Raw genomic sequence first — 26,846 nt, 5'->3', positions numbered from 1 at the left:
GGGGTATTATCTGGACTTTCAGCATCTCCCTCCGGACAAGTTTGTGGAATCTTCATGTCCCATACACAAGAGGGCAGCGTGGGAAGCTACCCTGGCGAGGCTCCTGTCCTTGAAAGCCATCATCCCAGTAGCTGCCTGGGAAATGAATTCTGGACATTATTCCATTTATTTCATGGTACCCAAGAAAGAAGGCACTTTCCGGCCCGTATTGGACCTCAAGTCAGTCAATCGATACTTACGGGTCCCGAGGTTTCGCATGGAAACGCTGCGCTCAGTCAAGAACGCAGTACAGCCAGGAGAATTCCTCACGGCCTTAGATTTATCAGAAGCCTACCTGCATATCCCGATTCACCAGGATCATCAGCGCTACCTAACGCTTCAAGGTGCTGGGACGCCACTTCCAGTTCCGGGCTTTGCCTTTCGGGCTGGCCACATCGCCGCGGACCTTCACCAAGATGATAGTAGTGGTAGCAGCGGCACTCAGACGGGAAGGAATCCTTGTCCATCCCTACCTAGACGATTGGCTGATCAGGGCGAAATCGCGAGAGGAGAGCCAGCGGGCACCCAACAGAGTGATCGCCCTTCTGGAAAGCCTGGGATGGGTAGTCAACCTAAAGAAGAGTTGCCTACAGCCTTCCCAATCTCTGGAATATCTGGGAGTCCAGTTCGACACCCAGGCAGACAGTCAGTCTCACCACCAAGAGAAGATTAAAACTTCAGACGCGTCTTCGGTCCTTGATGGGAGCCAGTCGGCCCACAGCTTGGGATTACCTGCAGGTTCTCTGTCTCATGACATCCATCCTGGAAGTGGTGCCCTGGGCAAGGGCCCATATGAGACTTCTACAACGCTTCCTGCTCTCTCGATGGAGCCCCTGCTTCCGGCATTTCTCCATGCATCTACCTCTACCGGCCAGAGTGCGGACTCAGCTACGGTGGTGGTTGCAGTCCAACCACACGAGCAGGGGGTCAAAGATGTCCTCCCCCACGTGGACTCTGCTCACCACAGATGCCAGCCTGAGCGGCTGGGGAGCACACTGCGAAGAACTCACCGCACAAGGGCGGTGGAACAGAGAAGAAGCGGGGTGGAACATCAATCGCATCGAGGCACGGGCAGTCCGGTTAGCCTGCCTATGATTTGCTCACAGACTGAGGAACAGAGCAGTCAGAGTGATGTCAGACAATGCCACCACGGTGGCATACATCAACCGACAGGGCGGAACCAGAAGCCAACAGGTGTCCCTCGAGAGAGCCCCGCTAATGGCTTGAGCAGAGGCGAATCTTCAGGACATCTCCGCCGTCCACATTGCCGGAAGGGACAACACCACGGCAGACTTCCTCAGCAGAGAAAGCCTAAATCCGGGGGAATGGCAGCTGTCGCCCACAACCTTCCAGATGATTGTGGATCACTGGGGGATTCTGGACATGGACTTATTAGCGGACAGGTCCAATGCTCAAGTACCCAGATACTTCAGCCGCAAGCGAGATCCGTTCTCTCAAGGGATCGTCGCCCTGGTTCAGCCATGGCCCCCAGGGGCCCTGCTATACGCCTTTCCTCCATGGCCCCTGCTGGGCACCCTTATCCACAAGATTCAGAAGTACCGGGGCCTAGTTCTTCTAGTAGCACCAGACTGGCCAAGAAGACCCTGGTACGCGGACATGAGAAGACTATTGGCAGGGGAGCCCCTTTCCCTGCCTCCGCTCCGGGACATGCTACGTCAAGGTCCCATCCTTCATGAGGATCCAGCTCAATTCTCTTACGTTCTGGCCATTGAGAGGGCTAGACTGAAGAAAAGAGGTTACTCGGAGCCAGTGATAGATACACTCCTCCGAGCGCGCAAGTTCTCCACATCCCTCACCTACGTCAGGTTTGGAGAGTGTTTGAAGCCTGGTGCTACACTCATGGCACCAATCCACATGCGACTACTATCCCTATTGTTCTGGATTTCCTGCAGATGGACTTCAGAAGGGTCTATCCCTAAACTCCATCAAGGTTCAGGTGGCTGCGCTGTCTTGCTATGGTCCCAGGAGGGATGGTGAGACCATTGCCACGCATCCAGATGTTTCTCGCTTCCTGAAAGGAGTTAAGCACATTCGTCCGCCACTGAAGTGGCCAGTGCCTTTGTGGAAACTCAACATTGTTTTGGATTTCCTTGCGGGATCCACCTTCAGACCCCTTCGGGGCCTGTCTCTCCGTTCTCTTACTTTGAAGATGGTGTTCTTGCTGGCTGTATGTTCAGCACGCCGCATCTCAGAGCTACAAGCACTGTCCTGCCATGATCCTTTTCTCAGAATCACTCCTGAGGCTATCCATCTTCGCACGGTTCCATCCTTCTTGCCTAAGGTAGGCTCACAATTTCACCTCAACCAGACCATATCCTTGCCAACTACGGCAGGCCTGAAGAAATCAGAAGAAGGGCATTTGCTACGCCATCTCGACATCGGCAGATTGCTGCCCAGATATCTGGAAATGACAGAAACAGTACGAAAGACTGACCATCTGTTCGTCCTTCACAGCGGGAAGAAACAAGGTGAAGCGGCCTCTCGGCCCACCATCGCCCGCTGGATTAAAGAAGTTATCAGAGCAGCCTACGTAGAGGCCGGGAAGTCACCGCCTCTTCAAGTCAAGGCTTATTCTACCAGAGCCCAAGCAGCATCTTGGGCGGAATCTAGGATGCTGTCGCCTGCAGAAATATGTAAAGCGGCGACGTGGTCCTCCCTCCATACCTTCTCCAGGTTCTACTGTTTGGATGTCCAGGCCAGGGAGGACATAGCATTTGCGAGGGCAGTTTTACACGGTCCTCAGGCAGCCTCCCGCCCAGTCCGGGAGTAAAACTTTTGAACATCCCACTTGTTCTGAGTCCATCTGGCTACACGACAGGAAATGGTGAGATTACTTACCTGATAATCTCGTTTCCCTTAGTGTAGACAGATGGACTCAGCATCCCGCCCAGCTGCCTGTATACATTGGGTTCACCAATTCAAGGTAAGCCTTATCACTTCTTACATGAGTGCGTCCACTCTACCAGGTGTCGACGCCTTCCGGTTGGGAATGCTGGCGGTCTCCAGCTACTATCAATCGGTATGGGGAATCCTGTTTTCACTATTTCATTGATCGTCAGTACACATATATCCATAACAGCTTTTGCAAGGAAGATTACTGAAGAGCTTCACTTCCTGTGGGGGTATATGTACCCGTGCTGACGTCAGATCCGTCTCCAACTGCTAGCATGAGCACACTATACCCACTTGTTCTGAGTCCATCTGTCTACACTAAGGAAAACGAGATTATCAGGTAAGTAATCTCACCAATGTTTCAAATGCCTACATGCTAGTAAAATACTTCACCTCGGTCACACACATAGAATCGACCTTCACCAAGTACAGAAAGACCACAAATTACAAATATGGAAACAGAAACTGGAACGGAATGTGCAAAACAAAAATATAGCACCTATCAGACTTCCAGGATCTGAAATAATGTGCACAACCTGCATTATGGAACTCAAACAGTAACAACCCTACCTATGAAAAGGCAGCACTGCAAAAATTACACCAGGCCCTAAACACCAATACACATCCTATTAGGAAAACAGAACAAGCCAAGCTGCTATAGATCCCTACCAAGAAACTATAAGCTCGCAGAACACCCTTAGCTGGGTCACACATGCAGAACACAGACAGACCTTCACCAAATACAGAATAAAGTGACCATAAAGCTAATGTTTTTGTTTTTGCGTTTTTACTGCATACAAAGTTTGGTTTCTTGCTGTTTCCAGTTCAGTTTTTGTCTCCACATTTCTATTTATACATTCCCCAAGAAATATAAAATAAACTAAAACTAGAATATAATACATGTTTCAAAACAACTGATAAATGGAACATCCAATCATTAAAAATTTTCAAAATTATTAAAAATTCTCCCAACACCAATAAACTATTTCTAATAGCAGATACATCACATAATACCTAATAATTAAAATGGCAGCCAATCAAGAAAGGTAAACTTAAGCCACCTTTTCTTACCCTCTCCAGTAACTCGCCTACTCCTTTCCATTGCAGGCCAATAGCACATACCAGAAGCAGCAAGGTCTGCTGAAGCTCTGTCCTCACGTTCTTCTTCCTTACGGCCTATGACTAGTCTCTCTCTCTCTCTCTCTCAGCCGGGGGGGGGGGGGGGGGGGGCACAGCAGCACTGTGCTCTTTCTGCAGAAGCAGCATGCAGGCATGGCCTTTTCTTCTTCCTGTGTGCCTGGTAGACATCACTTCCTCTTCTGGGCCACAGGGGCGAGAAGAAGAAAAGGTCACGTTCCTGTTGCCGGCTTCCACAAAACACTGCTGCCGTTCCCCTCGGGGCTTGAATGTATTTATTTATTTATTATTTTTATATACCGACATTCGATCTCGAGATATCATACCGGTTTACATTCAGGTACTGTAGGTATTTCTCTATCCCCATACTGATAGCCCGGGCAGGAACGGCAGCAGTGTTAGTCTCGCTGAGGTGAAAAGGGGAGGGGGGGGGGGAGAGCAGCGGGTGTGTGACACACCTGCCGGTGCTTCGTGACACACTAGTGTGCCACGACACACCGGTTGAGAACCGCTGGTCTAGACAATCTCGGTGAAAGTAAATTCAGACAAGGTTTGTCTAGTCTGTTTACCCAATAGTTTGTTATACTATTCAATAAATTTATTTATTCAATAAATGGTTCTCTGCAACCTACAGCTTTGGGCTACTTACATGGCTAATTCAGCACTGCTCATTAATGGAAAAAACAACTTTGCTTACTGTAAATGTTTTCCATAGATAGGAATAATTATCCATGCTAAATACTTTCCCGCCTCTGTGTTGACTAGATAGCTAAAATAAGCTCTGAAATCGACTGAGGGGGGGCTCACGCAGCACCCAAGTGGGAATTACCATATGTGCTCAGTAGAGGAAAGGCTCTACTAGCTAAGAGACAGAAGTGCATTTAGTGCATTTAGTGCTGCTGCTAATTCATCCTATCTATGGAAAACATCCTTTATGGTAAGCAAACTTGCTTGATTATGATTAATCAGGTTTGACCCTAGTCAATTATGCTAAGGTTCTTAATGGATATAGTAGTGTGGTTGCTGTGTCCACCTGAATAGATAGAAATAACAATGAACAAATAAAAAAAACGTATTGTCTTATATATTTATCTCTATTTTAGGATGTAGTAATAGGATTACTCACAATGCAGTAAATGTAAAAACATATTATGATACTATATCACAAGCAATTTAATAAGTTGTTGTGGAAAAGACTTAAAGTATAAAAATAATCAAGTCAACAAGAATGATGCAAAGGTTTATCATTCAGTACGTTTTCTCCACTTCTAGTATGTCTTCCATATATTGTAATAGGCCCCCTGCTTCTTGAGGAAAGAGGAGACCTTTTTCATTATAGCAATATCTGCACCACAGACTTCCTGTGATTGAGGGGGTTGACTTCCAGTAGTAAGCGATAGTAATGCGAGCAGATTGTAATAAATGAGTAGCAAGAAGTTTAGTAGATTCATCCAATACAAAATAATCCCATCTACCTGAAGAGACAATGATACAGTAAGTTGAAGTGGCTGACCCAAAATTTCAAGTTGCTGCCAGAAGTTACTAACAATGAGATGATTCCACCACAAATGAAAATGAGAAGCAGAATCTCCACACCCCCGCCAACATAGGGGGCTAGCTGTGCTTAATTTAAAGAACAAAGGGACATACATGTTCCATGTAACAAACAAAACATTAACTCCTGTACCTTACTATAACAGGACAATTTGAGGGTTGAGCCTTTGGAGGCAAAGGCTGGCAGTCTTGCTGGGGAGAGAGTGGTGGTGGTGGTGGAGGCAGGCAGACATGCTGTGGCATCCTCGTTCCACTTCTCTATAATTGTAGGGCATGTCTCTCTGGATCAAATATTCCATCTATCAAATACATATACATTTTGGAGATCAAATGTTTGGGAAACCTGGCAGAATTAATGAAGATTCTAGGCCATTACTATCCAGATGTCACATAATGGCCTTTTGCAATTGTCAAACACTTTGTTCAGCAATGTGAAATTGTCTGAAGTTCTTGAAAGCTCTTAAAAGGTGATACCTTTTATTGGACTAAAAATATTTCTTGACTAGCTTTCCTGAGCTATTCTTAGGTTAGACTAGAATGAGCAAAAAATGAAATTTTATCGTGAGGAAGCATGCTACATTGGTGAGACAGTTCATATAGGCAAAAGATCAAATACTAGTGGGGGAGCTCTTTTATCAGAACCAGTGACCTTATGTTCAGGATAATTAAAGGAAAATTCAAAACAATCCAGGAAAGCAAAACTTTGAAGTTAAAATGATCAATTTGAAACTGATAAAGTACTCAGACCTGGGTTTCTTATCCCATTATTAGCCAAAAATTATACTATCTTCTTCTGATCACCCATCTCCCACCACTTATTCCTTGCAGTACCATCTTTTTTTTATTCTGTTATGACCTGAGTGTTAGCTCTTGAAAGCTAGTCCAGTAAAAAGGTATCTCCCTCTTTGTTTTTATAATCTTTATTTCTAAGATTCATAATGTCTTGGCCATAGCTGCATCAGTGACATATCTCAGGTAAATCTCTATAGAAAAGATTTGTAGGAGTTCAGTCCATCTTTGTCCCATTACTGCTTACAAACTGACTCTCTGTGCTGCAGCGTGTTTGGGTAGTCCATTTTCCACTCTGTTTGAGAGTTAAAGCCCAACTACTAGCCCTTTCCTCATATGTTCCATTATTATGAATTAGGGTTATCTTACTATTAAAAGAAATGGAAATTAGAATCTTCCAAATCTTTACTCTGATCTTAGGATTGTTTTCATTCCCTTGCATCCTTTTTTTTTGGGTTAGAAGACCACTTTAGCTAGGGATTTTCATTTGTGTAATGGATGATCACTTCAGAGAAAATGAAATTGTTTACCTGTTAATAGGGGGTTCTTTTTAAGTTAATGAATCACACACATCCTCCTTTCTAGACTTAAGGTTATTAATTATAGAGAGGCATGCTGCCTGTTGCAGATGCATGAGAACTGCACCTGGCTAGCTTTTTTTTTTTCCCCTCCTAGAAGCTTCCAGAGAATGTCCAACACAGAGTGGCAATAACGTCACCCGTATATATGACTCATGATTTGCAGACATCACCTATTCCAGATTGACAACTTTGCTAGCTGGTAGAGAGGCTATATAGGAAGGGAAAAGGAAATTGGGAAAGGATTTAAGAAAGCAAAAGGATGTAGAGGGAGGAGTGGAAGTATATGAAAATGTTGGGGCATGATGAATGGGGAGGGAAAGGAGTTACAGGAGAGAATGGTGGGTAGGAGAGAAATGGACGAAGGTTGATTTTGAGAAAGGAAATGGAAATTCAGGAGAGAACAGTGGTAAACTATGGAAAATGAGTTTCAAGAAAAGAGAATAAATGACAAAATAGACATTGGAGACAAGACTAAAAGAAAAAAATCTGACACAAAGATTAGACTTTTTAAGAAATTTCTTTATTGTCTGGCACTTTAAATTTACATACAGTTTTGATTGACTGTTCTATAGAATGTGTGTCAGAAAATATTTCCTGCCTGACTCTCTGTGCTACTATTATGGTGTGATGAATATATTGCTTAGCCTTCCTATCTAGATTGGGGCTGGAAGCTGTAATGAGAGAGGGAATTTGTTAGTAGTATGACTGCCCTCTATAGACTGTCGATAGTTTGAGGAGAGCTGTTCCACCACCTCTTCATTTTGTGCTTTAAAACTCCTCTCTCATGCCATGTTTCTTCCTCATGACAGGAGGCAGAGATTGAGCATCGCATCGCAGAACTGAAAAAAGAGGGCTTCTGGTCCCTGCGGCGGCTCTCCAAGGTGCCAGAGCCAGGCCGGCCTAAGGTGCACTGGGACTATCTCTGTGAAGAGATGCAGTGGCTGGCTGCAGACTTCGCTCAAGAGCGTCGCTGGAAGAGAGGCGTGGCCAGAAAGGTGTGTGTGTGTTATCCATAAAGTGAGGTCCCACTGCATTCTGTGGCCTTTTTAGATTGCAGGAGATGATTTTGTTCCTCTCCTGGTGTCAGCTTTGATGTATCCGGGGATGTTTGGGAGTTGAGGAGCCAGTGACCCAGGCTCACCAGGAGATGGTTCATCATTAAAAGAAAAGGTGGAAAATTGGGGAAAAAATGAAGCAATTTGTTGTTCCCTGTACGTACTCGGATAAGTCAGACTGTGGGTTGAGCCTCCTTTCCAGCAGGTGGAGACAGACCAAAACTGAAAGGGTATCCTATATAAGGACAGAGCCTACCCTGCAGCCCTTCAGTATTTGTCTGTCTCCAGCAGGTGGATCAGCTCACCCTGTGGTCTCCTGATTTGGGCTAGTCAGCCTTCTTTTTCCTTCTCTTCTTGTTGGATCGAACAAGTACTTCTTCCTTAGGGATTCTGGTAGGATTTTTCCAATTAAAAAAAAAAAAAATAAATAAATTCTTAGTGTTCAGGTTAATTGTTTGTGCTGTGTAGGAGATGGTCCCGTCTCCTGGCTCTTGCCGGACTCAGGTGGGCTTCGCCCCTTGGTGCTGGGCATAGCCTGAGTCCGTGATTGCTTCCAGGTGTGGGGACCGAGGCTGGTTGTCCAGTCGTTCGTCTTCCTCACTCTCAATTCAGTTTTTCTTGTTTCTATCTCCTCCACTCGGTGGGTTTCCGAGATCCAAGCATTGTCCTGTTGGGAACCTTTTTTGCGTTTCTCAGATTCAGGTGTTTCTCTCAAGACGATGCCTTCTTTCTTGCCGAAGGTTGTCTCCACCTTCCATGTCAACCAGTTGGTGGAGCTTCCAGCGTTCTCCCCTGAGAAGATTGCAGGTACCGCTGGAGGCGACCTTCGTAGACTTGATGTCAAACGAGTTCTACTCCGGTATCTCCAGGTCACCAATGACTTTCGGGTCTCGGACCATCTTTTTGTCCTCTGGAGTGGTCCCAATCTGGGCAAACCGGCTTCTAAGACTACAATTGCACGGTGGTTGAAGGAGGCGATTTCCTCGGCCTATCTTTGCCAAGGTCAGGCGGTTCCGGAGGGCCTAAAGGCTCATTCCCTGTACGTACCCGGCTCAGTCCAGACTCCTGGGTTTTGCGCCCCCTCTAACAGATGGAGACAGAAGTTTACAAACAAAACTTCGCCTTATCTAGGCTGGTGCCACCTACAGTCTGGCAGTATTCTTTGTCTCCTAGCAGGTGGAGAGGGTGCAAAACCTACAGTCTGAGCTGAGGCCTAGGGTATAGGTGTTAGTTTAAAAAAAAAAAAAAAAAAAAGCAGTTCGGGAAAGTTTTTTACTTTGGCTGTCAGTTTCTTTCCTTCTTCTCTGCCGCGGGGGGCCCGAGCGCCGATTTCGCCGTCGCAGGGAGTAGTTGGTTTTTCTTTTCTTCCTTTGCTGTTAGGGTAGCGCTTCTGTGTCAGGGGGCTGAGCATGCCGCGCCGGTCGGCATGCAGAGCCTGCGGCTCCACTTCGGCGCGGCTGTCCCGGGATGGCCTCTGTTCCTCCTGCCTGTTGGGCGGCGAGGGGGTCCTCGGGCACTGTCCAGCCTCGGGGCCGACAGCGATTGTGTACTGGAGCGGCAGGGGGGCTGCGGATCGCGGAGGAAGGCCCGTTCCCGAGGAGCCCGGGAACGGGTGCCATCTTGGATTCCACGAAGTCAATTTCGGCGGGAACGGCTGCCATTTTGTTACCTCGGGGGGCCGCGGGTTCCGAGTCGGGATCGGAACGGGGGCAGGACTATCCCCCACCGCGTCTCTCGCCACAACACAAGGTCCCTGATGTGGTCGGTACCTGGGGGGCTTAGGCCAGGCAGCAAGCCTCGGCTCCCGGAGGGGGATACAGAGAAGGGCTCCTCAGATTCGTCATTTGGGTCAGACTTTGTCCTCTTGATGCACAGGGCGTTCAAGGCACAGTGCCTGGCAAGGAAGAGACCCCATGATACCCCCTCCTCAGACCCTCCTGGGGGGCGGGGGAAGCAAGTTAGACACGGCCTGGTCCCGGGGGGCATTGGCAACGCCCGACCTAGTCGTGCGAGGGCAGTCCGGGAGGCCCCGGATTCTACCACAGATACGGATGGGCCGGATGAGCAGCCGGATGATCCGGATGAACTGTCCCAGCCCCTGAGGGGGGTGGAGGGGGACGGAGATTTGTTATCCACTGGTTCTCAGAGGACCCATGGAACGGAGGGGGATGACCCGAAGGTGGTTCGTCTCTTTCACATGGACGAGCTGGGTCCCCTCATTCCAAAAATCCTGAAGGAGTTAAGTATCCCGGTGCCGCAGGAAGAGTCCCGACTTGGGGCAACGGATCCGGTGGTATTGGGATTACGGGGTCATCCCTCGGCCTTCCCATTACATTTCTCAGCATCAGATCTGCTTTTTAAGGAATGGGATACCCCCGAGTTAGGACTCAAGGTGGCTAAGGCGATGGATAAGCTATATCCCCTACCGGAGGATACCTAGAGTTGTTGAAGTTACCCAAGATTGATTCGGCGGTGGCAGCGGTCACAAAGAAGACCACTATTCCGGTGACAGGGGGTACTGTGCTAAAGGATTTACAGGACTGGAAGCTGGAAGTTCAACTCAAGAGAATATTCGAAGTTTCGGCCTTAGGTGTTCGGGCAGCGATTTGCAGTAACTTTTCCTTGCGAGCTGGTCTCTGCTGGGCTCAGCAGTTGCTGGCCAACGAGTCTCTCTCTCCCGAGGAAGCGTGCCAGGCGGGACGATTGGAGGCGGTGATTGCTTACAGTGCAGACGCCTTTTATGATTTGCTTCGTACCTCGGCCAGAACCATGGTTTCCGCGGTCTCCGCAAGGCGTCTGCTGTGGCTTCGTCATTGGTCAGCGGATGTGACATTGAAGGCCCGGTTAGGCTCATTACCCTTTAAGGGCAAGTTGTTGTTTGGCAAGGAATTGGAGGATCTTATCGAGTCTCTGGGTGAGAACAAGGTTCATCGATTGCCAGAGGACAGACCAAGGACCAGGGGAGGTCCGGCCTTTCTGTCTCGTTTTCGCGGTGGGCGCTGGCCTCTGTCTTCTCGAGGATCGGTGTCCTCCTATCGTCACAGTGCCAACAGGCAACAGGATTATTCGCAGTCCTTTCTCGGGCGCCGGTTCAGTCGTCCGGGATCTAGTCTGAATGTGCAGGGAGGCAAACCTGCACAATGATGGGCGGCCGGTCCATTCCTCCTTCCCGAAAGTCGGGGGCAGGCTGACCCAGTTTTACGGGGAATGGACCAGGATCACGTCGGATCAGTGGGTCTTAGATGTGATAAGACACGACTACACGTTAGATTTTTTTCACCGGCCGTACCCATGTTTCCTGGTATCGCCTTGCAGGTTTTCGGACAAACGCCGGGCGGTACGAGCAACTCTGGGCTGGCTCCGAGAGCTCGGTGCAATTGTTCCAGTACCACACGACGAGCTCCACAGGGGCCGTTATTCCATTTACTTCGTGGTGCCCAAAAAGGAAGGAACCTTTTATCCGATCCTAGAGCTAAAAAGTGTCAACCGCTGTCTGAGGATTCCGCGGTTCCGCATGGAAACTCTGCGCTCAGTGATCGCGTCCGTCAGATGGGGAGTTTTTGGCATCTCTGGATCTCACAGAAGCGTATCTTCACATCAGTATCCAAGCAGAGTACCAGCAGTTCCTTTGGTTTGCCGTGCTGGGACAGCATTTTCAGTTTCAGGCGCTCCCGTTCGGCCTGGCGACAGCCCCTCGAACCTTTACCAAAATTATGGTGGTGGTAGCAGCACAACTCCGCAGGGAAGGTCTACTGGTACACCTGTATCTGGACGGTTGGCTGATTTGTGCCAAGTCGGAGTCTCTTTGTCGAGCGGCAGTACAATGGGTGCTTCAATTGTTACACAATCTAGGCTGGATAGTCAATGTGTCCAAGAGTCGGCTAGTGCCGTCGCAGTCGCTGGAGTTTTTGGGAGCGTTGTTAGACACCTGTTTGGGGGTTGGTGTCCCTGACACAGGAGCGAATGTTCAAATTGCAGGCACAAATTTGAAGATTGTTGGCCAAACAGGAACCGATAGTCCTGGATTATTTACAAGTCTTGGGGCCAATGACTTCCACGCTGGAGTTGGTTCCTTGGGCTTTCGCTCATATGTGGCCATTACAGTCTGCGTTACTATCCTGCTGGAACCCAGTTTCGGAAGAATTTAGTCTCCCGTTGCTGCTGACCCAGGCTGCTCGGGACAGCATGGATTGGTGGTAGTGTCCAAACAACTTGAGTCGCTGCATGCCTCTAGAGATCCAGTCTTGGACGATAGTCACGACGGACACCAGTCTGTATGGCTGGGGAGCTGTCTGTCTATGGAAGTAGGTGCAGGGGCAATGGTCCCCGCAGGAAGCAGCGTGGTCCATCAATCGCCTAGAGACCAGAGCGGTTCGCCTAGCTCTGCAGGCCTTTCTCCTGCTGGTTCGCGGAAAGGCAGTCAGGATTCTCTCAGACAGTGCGACCACGGTGGCTTACATCAATTGTCAAGGAGGAACCAGGAGTCAATCGGTCGCTGCCGAAGCCTGACTCTTAATAGCATGGGCAGAAGAACATCTGGGCAGCATAGCGGCCTCCCACATTGCCGGGGTGGAGAATATTCATGCAGATTTTCTCAGTCGCAATCGCCTAGACCCCGGAGAGTGGGAGCTCGCGGAAGAGGCGTATCTTCTCATTTGTCTTCGCTGGGGTTTCCCCGCCGTCGACCTGATGGCAACTTTCAAGAATGCGAAAGCTCCGCGGTTCTTCGCTCACTGCAGGGAGATGGCTGCCGAAGGCATGGACACCCTAGCATTGCCATGGCCAGATGTGCTTCTTTGTGTTTCCTCCCTGGCCACTCATCAGCAGGGTGTTACGGCGGATCGAGTTGCACCCGGCGAAAGTGGTGCTCGTCGCTTCCGAATGGCCTCGTTGCCCGTGGTTTGCGGATCTGCTGAATCTGTCGGTGGAGGAGCCCCTTCGCTTCCCGTATGTTCCGGATCTCCTACATCAGGGGCCCGTTTGTTTCGACCAGGTAGACCGCTTCTGTCTAGCGGCATGGCTTTTGAGAGGAGAAGGCTGAAGTCCAGAGGTTATTCGGATGCTGAGATAACCATTCTCCTAAGGTCCCGCAAAGCTTCTACGTTTTTAGCTTGTGTACGGGTTTGGATGGTGTTTGAGATGTGGTGTTTGGCGCGCGAGGTGGGGCCTACTCGCGTGTCCGTGCCCGAGGTTCTACGATTTCTCCAGGATGGGTTGGCAAAAGGTCTCTCGTGTAGTTCCTTACGGGTTCAGGTAGCGGCTCTGGCGTCGTTGCGCGGACTGGTCCACGGGGTGCCTTTGTCTTCGCATCCGGATGTAGTCCGGTTTCTTCAGGGTGCAAAACGTTTACAACCACCGTTACGTAACCCTTGTCCTTCCTGGAATCTGAATTTGTTATTGAAGGCGTTTTGCGGTGCCCCGTTCGAGCCCCTTCGCAGAGCTACCTTGAAAGATTTGACACTCAAGATGGTCTTCTTGGTAGCTATGGTATCGGCACGACGGGTCTCTGAGCTACAAGCTCTGTCTTGTCGGGAGCCCTTCTTGCGAATATCGGAATTGGGAGTGTCTCTTCGTACGGTTCCTTCATTTCTTCCGAAGGTGGTATCTGACTTTCATCTCAATCAGATGGTGGAACTGCCTTCGTTTGCGGATGTGGATAGGGCAGATCCTTTGTCTAAGGATTTGTGTAGATTGGATGTCCATCGGGCTTTGTTGCATTACCTGGAAGTACGAATACTTTCAGAGTATCAGACCATCTGTTTGTGCTTTGGAGCGGACCTCGTCGGGGTAATGCGGCTTCTAAGACTACAATTGCTCGTTGGTTAAAGGAGGCTATCTGTTCTGCATATTTGTTGCAGGGTAAAGCTTTGCCAATCGGTCTCGAGGCACATTCTACGCGTTCCCAGGCTGCGTCCTGGGCGGAATGCCACCATATATCCCCAGAGGAGATTTGTAGAGTAGCGACATGGAAGTCTTTACGTACGTTCAGCAGACATTATCGCCTGGATGTTAAGACTCCAGGCAGTGGGGATTTTGGTGCAGGGGTTCTCAGAGCGGGACTCTCCGGAGCCCATCCCATTTGAGGCAGCTCTGGTACATCCCAGGAGTCTGGACTGATCCGGGTACGTACAGGGAAAAGAAAATTTGGTCTTACCTTTGATAATTTTCGTTCGTGTAGTACCACGGAACAGTCCAGAGTCCCGCCCATTTATTCTGCAATGACGAAGGAGAGTCCGTGCTGTTTATTCCTCTGAGGCTCAGGTCATTATTGTATGTCCTATTATCGTTGGCTCGGGTTCTGTTCCCTTTGGGGGGGTTGTTGAGCCGGTTACGGTTGTTAGGTTACTGTTTATAGTTAGTTTGGTCTGTTGGTGGGCATTCATCCTGCTTTGACATTAAGTAATGCTGCCAGACTGTAGGTGGCATCAGCCTAGATAAGGTGGAGTTTTGTTTGTAAACTTCTGTCTCTATCTGCTAGAGGGGGCGCAAAACCCAGGAGTCTGGACTGATCCGTGGTACTACAGGAACGAAAATTATCAAAGGTAAGACCTAATTTTCTTTTCGTTGCATTCTCAAGCTACTTTCTGAGCTGAGAGCCAATCTGTTTCTCCACAAGAGATTTGCAGGGCCGCCACATGGATGTCCCTGCATACTTTTGCTCGACACTACTGTCCGGATGTGCAAGCATCGGTTTTTGGTTCCTTTGGGCGGCAAGTGCTTCGAGCGGGACTGTCTTGGTCCCACCCGGGGTAGGGAAGCTTTGGTGCATCCCACGGTCTGGACTGATCCTGGTACGTACAGGGAAAGGAAAATTAGTTCTTACCTGTTAATTTTCGTTCCTGTAGTACCACGGATCAGTCCAGACGCCCTTCCCTGCTTTTCTTTTTCTTACTGTCTACTCGAAGCTTGTTATTGCAGATTCGCAGAACTCGATACTTCATTTTCTTCTAAACACTGGGCGATTACACCGGAAGCCTTGGTTGTTCAAGAACCAAGTATATGCAAGAGCGCTTAGATATAACATGTTTTTTACATTGTTATGGAGTTGCTCAGTTGAGCTTTTTGGTTACTTGCTTGATCCTACTCATGTTTTGTTGTTTCCTGCTTTGACAATGGTTATACTGAAGGGCTGCAGGGTAGGCTCTGTCCTCATATAGGATACCCTTTCAGTTTTGGTCTGTCTCCACCTGCTGGAAAAGGAGGCTCAACCCACAGTCTGGACTGATCCGTGGTACTACAGGAACGAAAATTAACAGGTAAGAACTAATTTTCCTGACTATGAACAATGAATCGTCTGCAGATTGTGTTTTAGTGAGCCATTAATTTGCTGATGGCATATTGTATTTTAATATCAGTGAATGCCTGCACTGCCCTGTTATCTGAAATGCAGAGCGTCTGCTGGTACATTAATATAACCATTGACCCTTGGGCTTTTTGAATGGGAGTCTGAATGCTAATGTCCTCTGGTTGGGTTTTAAGTCAATATATCTGTATGGAGAACCAATAACCATGATTGTGGAGTAAATCATATGAAGTCACGGGAATCTGGGATGTTTTAGGAAAAGATGTCAATATGGCCACCCACTAGCATTGGTGACTGCAGTCTGATACTACCAAATATTGCTGTATGTATTTTAAATCTTTTATTCTGCCTTTTCAAGAATAGTTCTCTCCAGAGTAGATGACATGTTTACAATCATAAAATTACACATTAAACAAAATGGACAAAAATAAATTACTGGTATAAAATACATATAACATAACAAAAATGTACAAGTCAACATAAGTAAAACACAACCAGCAAACAATACAGATGATCATACAAATGCTTCCTTAAAAATATCTAGTCTTCACCTGCTTCCTGAAAGGCTTCAAATCGAGCTTTTCCCTTAATTGCCCTGACAATATGGTCCACAATGTTGGAGAAACAAATGAAAAGGCTCTCTTGTGTGTTTGCTCATATCTAAAGTTTTGGAGTTTAGGCACTTGAAATAATCTGGTTCCTGATGAGTGGAGTGTTCTGGATGGCATATACCATCAAGTTTCTTTTGTAGGGAGCATGAATATTCAGAGTTAAAAAATGTATGTATGATGACCAATAGCTTAACTTTAGCCTCCCATTTCACCGAAAGCCAACACAGGTCCTTCAGAAATGGGGTAGTGTGATTTCTTCATGAGAAACCTAATAAGACAGGTAGTGTCATTTACTTAGTGTGGGTTATAAATTTTTAAACTAAATTATCTACCATTCTAGGCGGCTTACAAATATAATGAAATACATAAAACGAATTTCTTAGCGTGGACTTAGGACCAATGGGTTATGCTCCCCTGCCAGCAGATGGAGACTGTCAGGTTTCAAAGCTGACGTCAACCTAGATATTCCCCTGCAGTGACCTCAGCCCTTCAGTATTTCTCAGTATCCAGCAGATGTAGTCATGCTTTCCCTATGGGGATCGCTGTACCTTTTGGAAGAAGAAATTCTACTTTTAAATTGGAGAAACGATTGAGCCCTGTTCTCCTGCAGTGATACCTAAAGGTCCCTCCCCCAGTTGAGAATTCCTGAGGTGATTTCCAAGATCCCTTAGAGGTGTGGCTTGGTCCGGTAGCCAGTTCCCGGTGTGTACTTTGCTGTTCAAGCGACTGAAAGGCAGCAGGTGCAGGAAGCCAAGCGTGGTGGTGACAGCCAATGCCCTCTCCTCCCATAGCTGGAGACCATCTCTGTACTCGGCCGGTAAGTGCTGAGCCCAGGTAAGTTTAAAAAAAAAAAAAAAAAGTTCCCTGTACATACCCAGATCAGTCAAGACCGTGGGTTGAGCCTCCTGTCCAGCAGATGGAGACAGACCAAAACTGAAAGGGTATCCTATATGAGGACAGAGCCTACACCGCAGCCCTTCAGTATTTGTCTGTCTCCAGCAGATGCCAGGCAGCTCACCCTGCGGTCCCTTTTAGCTTGCCCTTACCCTGTGGGGTTTTTTCTTTCTCACAGGACAAGCAGGATGGTAGTCCTCACATATGGGTGACATCACAGGATGGAGCCCAATCACTTAACATTGGGGGACCCCTGCAGCCAGCAGGGGTCCCCCTTTAGTCTTCTTTTTTCCTTGCAGCAGTAGCCACGCAGGTTAAGGAGCTCCACAGATTCCTGACAGGAATTTTCCTCACGGAATTACTAAAAACGTTTCTACCCCACAGGGGTACCCTTTCGAATTTTGCTTCCGTGGTACTCCGGTAAGTCCCTTATCCGTTTTCGGTCGATTCTCGTCGAGTTTGGCCCTTGTGGCCTACTGGCCGTTGACCGCACTGTGGCTCAATTTTTTTTTAAAGGCCATGGCGTCTGTGTTCCGTCGGTACCCTGACTGTACTTGCACCATGTCCGTAACAGACCCCCATAAGGTCTGTGTAATGTGCCTCGGGTGCAAGCATGATGTCTTGACTTGCACCAAATGTGCCTTAATGACACCAAAAGGTCGCAAAGCCAGAATGGAGAAAATGGAGCTTCTCTTCCGTTCTCAAACTCTGCCGCCGTCTATTGCTTCGATGTTGTCTGAACCGGCGCCGTCCACTTTGAGCCAGCAGGATCCCCTCGATCCCATCAGGATCGAGGGGATCATAGAGAGAAGCATCAGCATAGACACTGAAAGCCTCAGACCATCCAATAAGGAAAATCGACTTCGCCATCATCTGAGCCGCCATCGAAGAAACCCTGTCCAGAAAAGGCATCGACCCTTTCTGGGACCGGGTCACCGAGGCAACCCTCACCCAGATGGGTATTGGGAGCTGCGACTCTGCCTTTAATGGTAGTCCCTCTGGCTATGCCTCTGTCTCCTTCTCTCCTTCTGGAACCGGGGCTGCTTGCTCCAGGTCTCCGTGAAGAGCTGGACTGGATGGTTCAGAAGGCCATCGATAAGGCGATGCACAGGTTCTAAGTTCCTCCGACACCGGTGCCGATTGTGGAACCGCCCACCGATCCCATTCCAGCAGCATTGGCACTGCTGCTGTCGAAGATGGAAGCGCTTGTAGCCGCTGTTCCACCGATGGATCCTGGGTCACCGGTGGCTCCGGTGCCTTCTCCACTGACTCTGTCGTCAGGAAGAGAAACACGATTCCGTCTTCCTCCATCGAGAGTCCTACCGATGCCTCAGCCATCGATGCCGATGCGGCCATTGGCGCCACGATCCATCCATCGATGCCCTCTATGCCTCCACTACTTCCCTCGATGCCTTCAGAGCCTAGACCAGGACCTTTAGGAATACCTTTGTCCCGTCCTCAGGCTCCTAGAGAGACAGGTCCTGATCCCTATGACACCTGGACTGACTATTCCTCTCCTGACAATGATGATTTACCATCACCACCATCTCCTGCTGAAAGCAGGAAGCATTCTCCTCCAGAGGACTTGTCCTTCATAAATTTTGTGAAGGTAATGTCTGAGTTGGTTCCCTTCCAATTACAGACTGAGCAAGACGATAGACACCAAATGATCAAGCTGTTACAAATCCTTGGCGCTCCCAAGGAAATTACCTCATCCCTATCCATCAGGTTCTTTTGGATCTTCTCAAAAAGAATTGGGAACACCCTGGTTCGGTAGCTCCAGTCAGCCGAAAGGCAGATACCATTTACTTGGTCCAGTCAGCCCCAGGGTTCCAAAAACCTCAGCTGGATCACCAATCTGTGGTGTGGTAGATTCTGCCCAAAAGAGGGCACAAAGCTCAAAACCACACTCTTCCCCCCCCCCCCCCCCCCCGGTAAGGAGCAGAAATTCCTGGATGCCATTGGCTGGCATGTCTTCCAGGGATCAATGCTAATCATTCGGATCGCCTCTTACCAGCTCTATAATGACCCAATATAATAGGGTCTTATTCAAGCAGATACAGGAATTTGCAGAGACCCTGCCTCAGCAATTCCAGGAACAGCTACAAACCCTGGTTCACAAGGGTTTTGAAGCGGGGAAACATTAAACAAGGTCCTCTTACAATATCTTCGACACCGCTTCCAGAGTGTCTGCAGCTGCTATTTCTGCAAGAAGATGGGCCTGGCTTAAGTCTTCAGACTTGCGCCCTGAAGTACAAGACAGATTGTCCGATCTGCCTTGCATAGGAGACAATCTGTTTGAACAGATCCAGCAGACTGTGATGGAATTCAAAGAGCATCATGAGACCCTTCGCCAACTCTCTCTGATGTCTACTGAGTATTCTTCTGAACAACCATTCAGGAAGGACACCAAAAAGTCATTCTTCCGTCCAAAGAAGACCTATCCACCACCGTCTAGAAGTCGTTCTACGAGACCTTTCCAGAAGGCCCAGTCTCATCAACCTCGTAAGCAAAAGCCACAAGCAGCTCCTCAGCTGGGCCCTGCTTCCAGTTTTTGACTCCTGCATAGAGAGCAGCAGCCAGCTTCCACTGCCACAGATACCAGTGGGAGGTAGATTGTGCCATTTCAACAACATATGGCACACAGTCACCTCAGACCAGTGGGTCCTTGCTATAATCTCTCAAGGTTATCACCTGAACTTTCTCTCCATCCCACCGAGTTTCCCACCTCGGCAGACATGGGGAACATCCGCCCACTCACTACTACTGGAACAGGAGGTCTCCCTCCTTCTCCAGTCCAGAGCAATAGAACCAGTGCCCTACTCCCAACAGGGCCTAGGATTCTATTCCCGGTACTTTCTAAACCCCAAAAAATCAGGCAGCGTTCATCCAATTCTGGACCTGCATGCCCTCAACAAGTACCTCCAATGCGAAAAGTTCAAGATGGTAACCTTGGGGTCCCTCCTTCCTCCAAGTGCCTCATAGTGGTAGCAGCCTTCCTCAGGACCCAAGGTGTCCACGTCTACCCCTATCTCGACAATTGGTTGATCAGGGCTCCCACTCAGCAAGCTGCTCTGTCGTCCCTACAACTTACCTTACACACTCTGATTTCGCTAGGATTTCTCGTCAAGTCCATGAAATCCTGCTTAGTCCCATCTCAAACTTTGTCTTTCATAGGGGCAGACTTGGACACCTTTCAAGCAAAGGCATTTCTGCCTCGACAGCGAGCTCTCACTCTCATTTCTCTCGCACACCAGCTACAGTCTCAACACCATTCGACTGCACGAAACTTCCTCATCCTGCTGGGACACATGGCGTCCTCGGTACAGGTTACCCCGATGGCTCGCTTGGCCACGAGTCATGCAGTGGACTCTAAGGTCACAATGGACTCAATCCGTCCAACCACTATCGACCATTGTCCACATCACGACCCACTCCACCAGTCTTTGGCTTGGTGGAAAAATCAGATCAATTTCCTACAAGGCCTACCCTTCCAGGCTCCAAATCCTCAAATAACTCTCACCACCGATGCTTCCAAACTCGGTTGGGGAGCACAAGTTGCCAATTTGCAAACCCAAGGAGCTTGATCGCCAGAGGAAGCCAAACACCAAATCAATTTCCTGGAGCTATGAGCAATCAGATATGCTCTCAGGGTGTTTCGGGTTTGCCTGTCCAACCAAGTCATCCTAATACAGACGGACAACCAGGTGGCCATGTGGTACATGAACAAACGGGGAGGAACGGGCTCCTACCTACTGTGCCAGGAAGAGGCACAGATATGGGCGGAGGCCCTCTCCCATTTGATGTACCTCAATGCCCTCAATGCCACCTACTTGCCGGGAGTGGACAATGTGTTGGCGGACAAGCTGAGTCGCGCCTTTCAACCGCATGAGTGGTCCCTCGATCCCACAGTGGCAGATTCAATATTCCAATGCTGGGGTTATCCTCGCATAGACCTCTGTGTCACCTTAAAACCGCAAAGTAGAGAATTTTTGCTCTCTCACTCGCAGCCAACACTCACAACCAAGAGATGTGTTCTCCCTCTCATGGGCGACCGGTCTCCTGTATACATTCCCTTCACTTCCACTTCTCTCAAAGACTCTCGTGAAGCTACGTCAGGACAAGGGAAGCATGATCCTGATAGCATCTCACTGGCTGCGCCGAGTGTGGTTTCCGATCCTTCGGGACCTCTCCATTTGCAGGCACATTCCCTTGGGAAAGGACCCACTTCTGATCACTTAGGATGACTGGTGCCTACACCACCCCTATCTTCAGACTTTGTCCCTGACTGCCTGGATGTTGAAAGGTTAATCCTTCAGCCACTTAACCTTTCGGAGCCAGTTTCCTGTGTCCTGATTGCTTCACAGAAACCTTCCACAAGAAAATCTTATCTTTACAAGTGGAACAGGTTTAAATCATTGTGTTCCTCTCAGACACTTGATCCCTTTACCTGTTCCACCACGAAGTTTCTAGACTATTTCTGGCACTTGTCAGAATCTGGTCTAAAAACTTTCTCCATCAGAATGCATGTCAGTGCGGTGGCTGCCTTCCATAAAAGTGTCGGGGATGTTCCTATTTCAGTACAACCCCTTGTAACATGATTTTTGAAGGGCTTGCTCCACCTCAAACCTCCACTGCGCCCTCCGGCCCCTTTTTGGGACCTCAATCTAGTTTTGGTTTGGCTCATGAAACCATCATTCGAGCCTCTCCAATCCTGTGATCTTCGCTATCTCGCATGGAAAGTGATTTTTCTTTTGGCAATCACATCCGCTCGCAGAGTGTGTGAGTTACAGGCCCTAGTTACCTATCCGCCTTACTCTAAACTTATGCACGACCGGGTAGTACTCCACACTCACCCTAAGGTAGTATCTGAGCATCATATCAATCAATCCATTATACCTACTACCTTCTTTCCCAGGCCCCACTCCAGTCCAGGAGAACAGGCTCTACATACCCTTGATTGAAAATGGGCTCTAGCATTCTATCTAGACTGTACAGCTGCCCACAGGAAAAGCACTCATATGTTTGTCTCTTTCCATTCCATCAAATTGGGGCAGCCTGTGGGTAAACAGACTCTCTCCTCCTGGTTAGCGGACTGCATATCCTTTTGCTATCAGCAAGCAGGCATTTCGCTTCAAGACAGTGTTAAAGCATACTCTGTGAGGAGGGCCATGGCGACTTCAGTAGCATACCTACGCTCGGTGCCGCTTCCTGACATTTGCAGGGCTGCTACCTGGAGTTCTCTCCATACCTTTACAGCCCATTATTGCTTAGACAAGGCTGGAAGACAAGATTCCATCTTCGGCCAATCTGTCTTGCTCAACCTTTTTACAATTTGATGTACCAACCCTTCCACCTGCCTGTTAGGGTTCAGGATGCCCTCTACCAAATTCCACCCCAGTTGTTGTGCTTGTTGCACGTCTTTGGGTACATTTGGTGCATGCTCGGACATCCTCAACTCGGTACTCATCCATATGTGAGGACTACCATCCTGCTTGTCCTGTGAGAAAGCAAATGTTGCTCACCTGTAACAGGTGTTCTCACAGGACAGCAGGTTGTTAATCCTCACGAAACCCGCCCGCCACCCCACGGTGTTGGGTTCGTTACGTTTTCTTATTTTATTTTTTGGAACTTCCTATAGCTTTAAACAAGACTGAAGGTGTCCCCTGCTAGCTCCAGGTTTAATGCCATGTTGGGCATGCCCAGTAGGTGCCAGTCAAAGTTCTAGAAACTGACAAAAGTGTTCCGTGATTGGGCTCCATCATGTGATGTCACCCATATGTGAGGACTAACATCCTGCTGTCCTGTGAGAACATCTGTTACAGGTAAGCAACATTTGCTTTCTTTCTTGTGGGGCAAGCTCAAGCAAGTATTGATTTACATTAATTTTCCCATAGATAAGCAGCTGAATTAGCCCTGCTGTCTGGGTACGTCCTCCGTGGCACTAGGTGGCGGAGCTCTCTAAGATCACCCAAAGTCTTTTGAAGAGGGAGCTCCCTCCTGCCCATCTCTATGCCTGTGCTCGAGGCTCCTCTGTCTGTTTTTTCCGCGCGACTGATCTCACGCGGAGCTCTTAGCTCTTGTGAGGAAAGTTATTGTGATGAGAAAAAACTTACATAAATCTTTTCAAACTTCTCAGAAATTCAAAGGATTTTCTCATCATGCCACGTCCAGGGTTTAAATTCTGTGACTATGGAAAAATGTCTGTAACTGACAGACATCTGAAGTGTTACATTTGCCTCGGCCCACGCCATGATCAGGCAAAATGTTCAGATTGTGGACAGATGTCCCCAAGGGCACAGCGCCAGAGAGCTGCGCGGATTGTCCAACTTACAGAGGAGGCTGCAGGCTCGTATACCCCCTCTGATGCTTCTGCCAGGTCAGCTCCAGGACTGAAATCAAAGCAGAAAACGCATGCCCATAGGAGGGCCACCTCTGCTGACCCTCGAAGTCGAAAACAGAAGGTAAAAAATAAAATCCATCTGATGCGTTGATGCGCCATCGAACTACGGAGCATAGCGGACGAGCCGACGCTTCGGCGCACAGTCGACCCATCGGCGCTTTGGCGCAGCGTCGACCCGCTGAAGCAACGTGCGTCTTCCGCATCAGAGAGGCATCGACACATTGGGGCAATTGCTGGAAAGCAATTTAAAAAACATATTACGGGACATAAACGACCTAGAAGTCCATCTCCATTATTGCTAGTGGAATCAGAGGACTCCTTGTCTCCTGCAAGATTCTCGGAGAATTCTTCTCACTCATCTGAATTTCTCTCAGGTCTTTCTACAACATCTCATTCCCATGCTAGACCCTTAATCCAAGAACCCTTACTTCATGAAGGTTCTGCACGTTCCAAAGAAACGCCCAAGATTGTCCTCAATACAACCTTGCCACCATCAGGTCAAGGTCCAGATGTCAGACCACCAACATCTATTTCAACTGCTGATACACTGACGCAAAATACATCTATTTTGTCACAATTTTTATCATCAGTTCAACAGCAAAATCAACCAGCCCCTGCTTCACCAGTCGAGGTGCCTCCATCACCTATAGCTGATCCAGCACCAAAGAAATTGCCCAGCAGACCATCTCCAATACTAGTAGATTCTCCTACTCCACAATCATCACCAGGATCGTCAACTGGCTTACCTGTCTGACCCTCAAGACTTGCCTCCAGAACCAGTTTCACCACCGGAGGATCTTACATACTCAATTTTTGGAGAAAGTAGGTCAAAGATTGGGAGTGGAGACAAAAGATACCTGACCCTAGGCAGGAGATGTTTGGTGACTTAAAAATATTCAACACACCTGCTGAACCTACAGCACTCCCTTCACATCCAATGCTGGAATCTCTTTTGGAAAAGACTTGGGATTCCCCATATTCCACAACTCCTACTTCAAGAAAAACGGACTTAAAGTATAGGATGAGGGAGTCTCCTTTTACGCTAATGTACAGTTGCCATACGCGTCTTGTCGAAGTTGAATCAGCTCTGCAGAAGGCACGCAAATCTCGCTTACACTCAAACAACCCTCCTGGCAAAGACCACAAAAGTCTCGATGATTTTGGACATAAAGCATTTCAATCCGGAATCCTTAATGCTAAGATACAGAATCATCAGTTTTGTGTTCAGTATCTTTGAGTGTCTTCAATCTTTAAAGCCTATGTTACAACAAAATTCTACAGATGGCACGTTACCATCAGAATTTCATGACATGGAGGAAGGACTGAGACACCTTGTACGCTCAGTTTATGAAGGATTCAAAACTTCCGCTAATGCTATAGCGGCTAGAAGGTTGGCATGATTACGTGCCAGTGCTATACGTGAAGATGTTCACAATAAGTTAACCAATCTTCCTTGTCCCGAAAACTTGTTTGGTGATAAGCTATTCTCGATAATATCTGAAGCATGTCAGAAAATTCTGACATATCGTCATGCACCTTACTCCGTATCGAGAATAGGCACGTTGTCCACAGAAACTATCTTAGTCAGTCTGGATGTGGAATCCTTATATACTAACGTCCCACAGGATGATGCATTAGAACTAATCAAAGAAATATTATCTAATCGACCTCGACCACAACGGGTTCCTACAGAGTTTTTAGTATCCCTTACACAATCAGTTTTGTTTAACAATTTTTTTGCATTCCAACAGGATGTATTTTTTACAAATACATGGGGTAGCTATGGGTTCTCCTATAGCTCCAGATATAGCAAATTTATTTGTCTCCAAATTTGAAGAGACCACGGTCTATACGTCACCCTATTTTTCAAACATCAAAGAGTGGGCAAGATATATTGATGATATATTTTTTATATGGACAAGTACAGAAGAACATTTACTTCAATTCCATACTTGGCTTAATCAAGCACATCTTTGTTTAAAGTTTGCCATTACATATCATCAAGAGCAAATAGCCTTTTTGGATATTCTAATCAAAAAGTCATCTATAGTAGTCACAACTACTTTATATCGTAAACCCACAGATGATAATAACCTTTTACAATTCGAAAGCCATCATCCACGTCGCTTTAAAGAAGGATTACTCGTTGGACAATTTTTTCGGATTCGTAGACTTTGTTCAGACAATAAGGATTTTCAGATGCAAGCTGAACTCCTACAACAACGTTTTTCAGATAGGGGATATCCGAATTATAGTATAAGAAAGGCATATAAGCGTGCCAAATTTTCAGAACGAGAGCAGCTACTAAATTATAGAAGTAGAACAGCAGAAAGTAGCATGATATGTGTATTACCACATCCCAAGTTAAACAAGCCATAATACGCAATTGGCATGTACTTAGTCCTCATCAAATTTTCCAGACCACACCGATGTTTGCATATTCAAGAGGGATTAACATCAAACAACATGTCATTCGAGCTGCGCCCACAACTCGACTAATTTGTAACTCGTTGGGACAAGTTCCATGTAACAAATGTAGTTTTTGTAGACAAGCTATAATAGGCTACAATTGGACAGACCCCATTACTGGTATTATCGTAAGCAGGAAACAGCAAGTTGATTGCAATACAGATTTTGTAATATATGGCATTATCTGTCCTTGACAATTGATATATGTGGGACGCACCAAACGTAAAATCAAGATTAGACTGACGGAACACAAAAGTCGTCTTAAAAATAGACACCAAAGCTCCCATTGTCTCACATTGTTTAGACCAACAACATTCTTTTGAGGATTTGAAATGGTTGATCATTGAACACATTCCACTGTCATGGAGAGGAGGGGATAGAACATCTACCCTCAATTACAAGGAGAATCAGTGGATTTTTCGGCTTCATTCAGTTGAACCGGCTGGTCTAAACGAAAAGATCGAATGGTATACGCTCATTTGATCTTTTTTGGACTCCCACATTTAGATCTTTCATCAGCCAGTTTAAGGAAATAGACAAATTTATTTTTTGTTTTCATCTAAGATGGCCGATTTGATGACGTAGATGCCCATTTTTGGTTCCTGTTCAATCCAATATGGCTGACCTGATGACGTATATGCCCATTTTTGGTTAGATAGGAGTTTTTCCTCATTCAAAATGGCGCCGGATTACGTAGGTAACCATTTAAGGATACATACGTCACTTCCCCATCGCATAATTGGCGGGAAAACTTTTGCTTTAAGTTCAGCGTTTTCGGACCGCCGACTGTCAGTGCTTTTACAGCGCAAGGAGCAGATCGCTAATGGCATTGATCGCTATCGCGCAAGTAAATTTCCAACCATAGTTATGTCGTTTAGTTATAGTATTTCTTGTGAATTAAGTTGAACGGTTTTTCATCGTCATGCACCTTATTCCGTATTGTTGAAGAAAAGGAGGAGCACTCCGACCTTAGAAAGCCATTCTTTCATCTGTGCACGCATAGCCCTCGAATGAAGGAGTATATTTACCCATGACATATCGAGTAAGTCTAACATTATCTGAATTCATGCCATTGTATAGATGTATGTGTACATCAAT

General features: G+C 47.5%; 1 protein-coding gene across 1 annotated transcript in view; it reads left to right on the top strand.

Annotated features, from left to right (window-relative positions):
- SRCAP (Snf2 related CREBBP activator protein) overlaps positions 1 to 26,846 on the top strand; it is an 845,719-nt gene that overhangs the window by 117,573 nt on the left and 701,300 nt on the right. Inside the window, 1 exon segment of the mRNA XM_029606814.1 lies at positions 7,823 to 8,008. Within this exon segment, the coding sequence (XP_029462674.1) occupies positions 7,823 to 8,008 (186 nt within the window).

Source organism: Rhinatrema bivittatum, chromosome 6, assembly GCF_901001135.1.
Source record: "Rhinatrema bivittatum chromosome 6, aRhiBiv1.1, whole genome shotgun sequence".
NCBI lineage: Eukaryota > Metazoa > Chordata > Amphibia > Gymnophiona > Rhinatrematidae > Rhinatrema > Rhinatrema bivittatum.
This window is presented reverse-complemented; position numbering and strand designations above follow the sequence as displayed.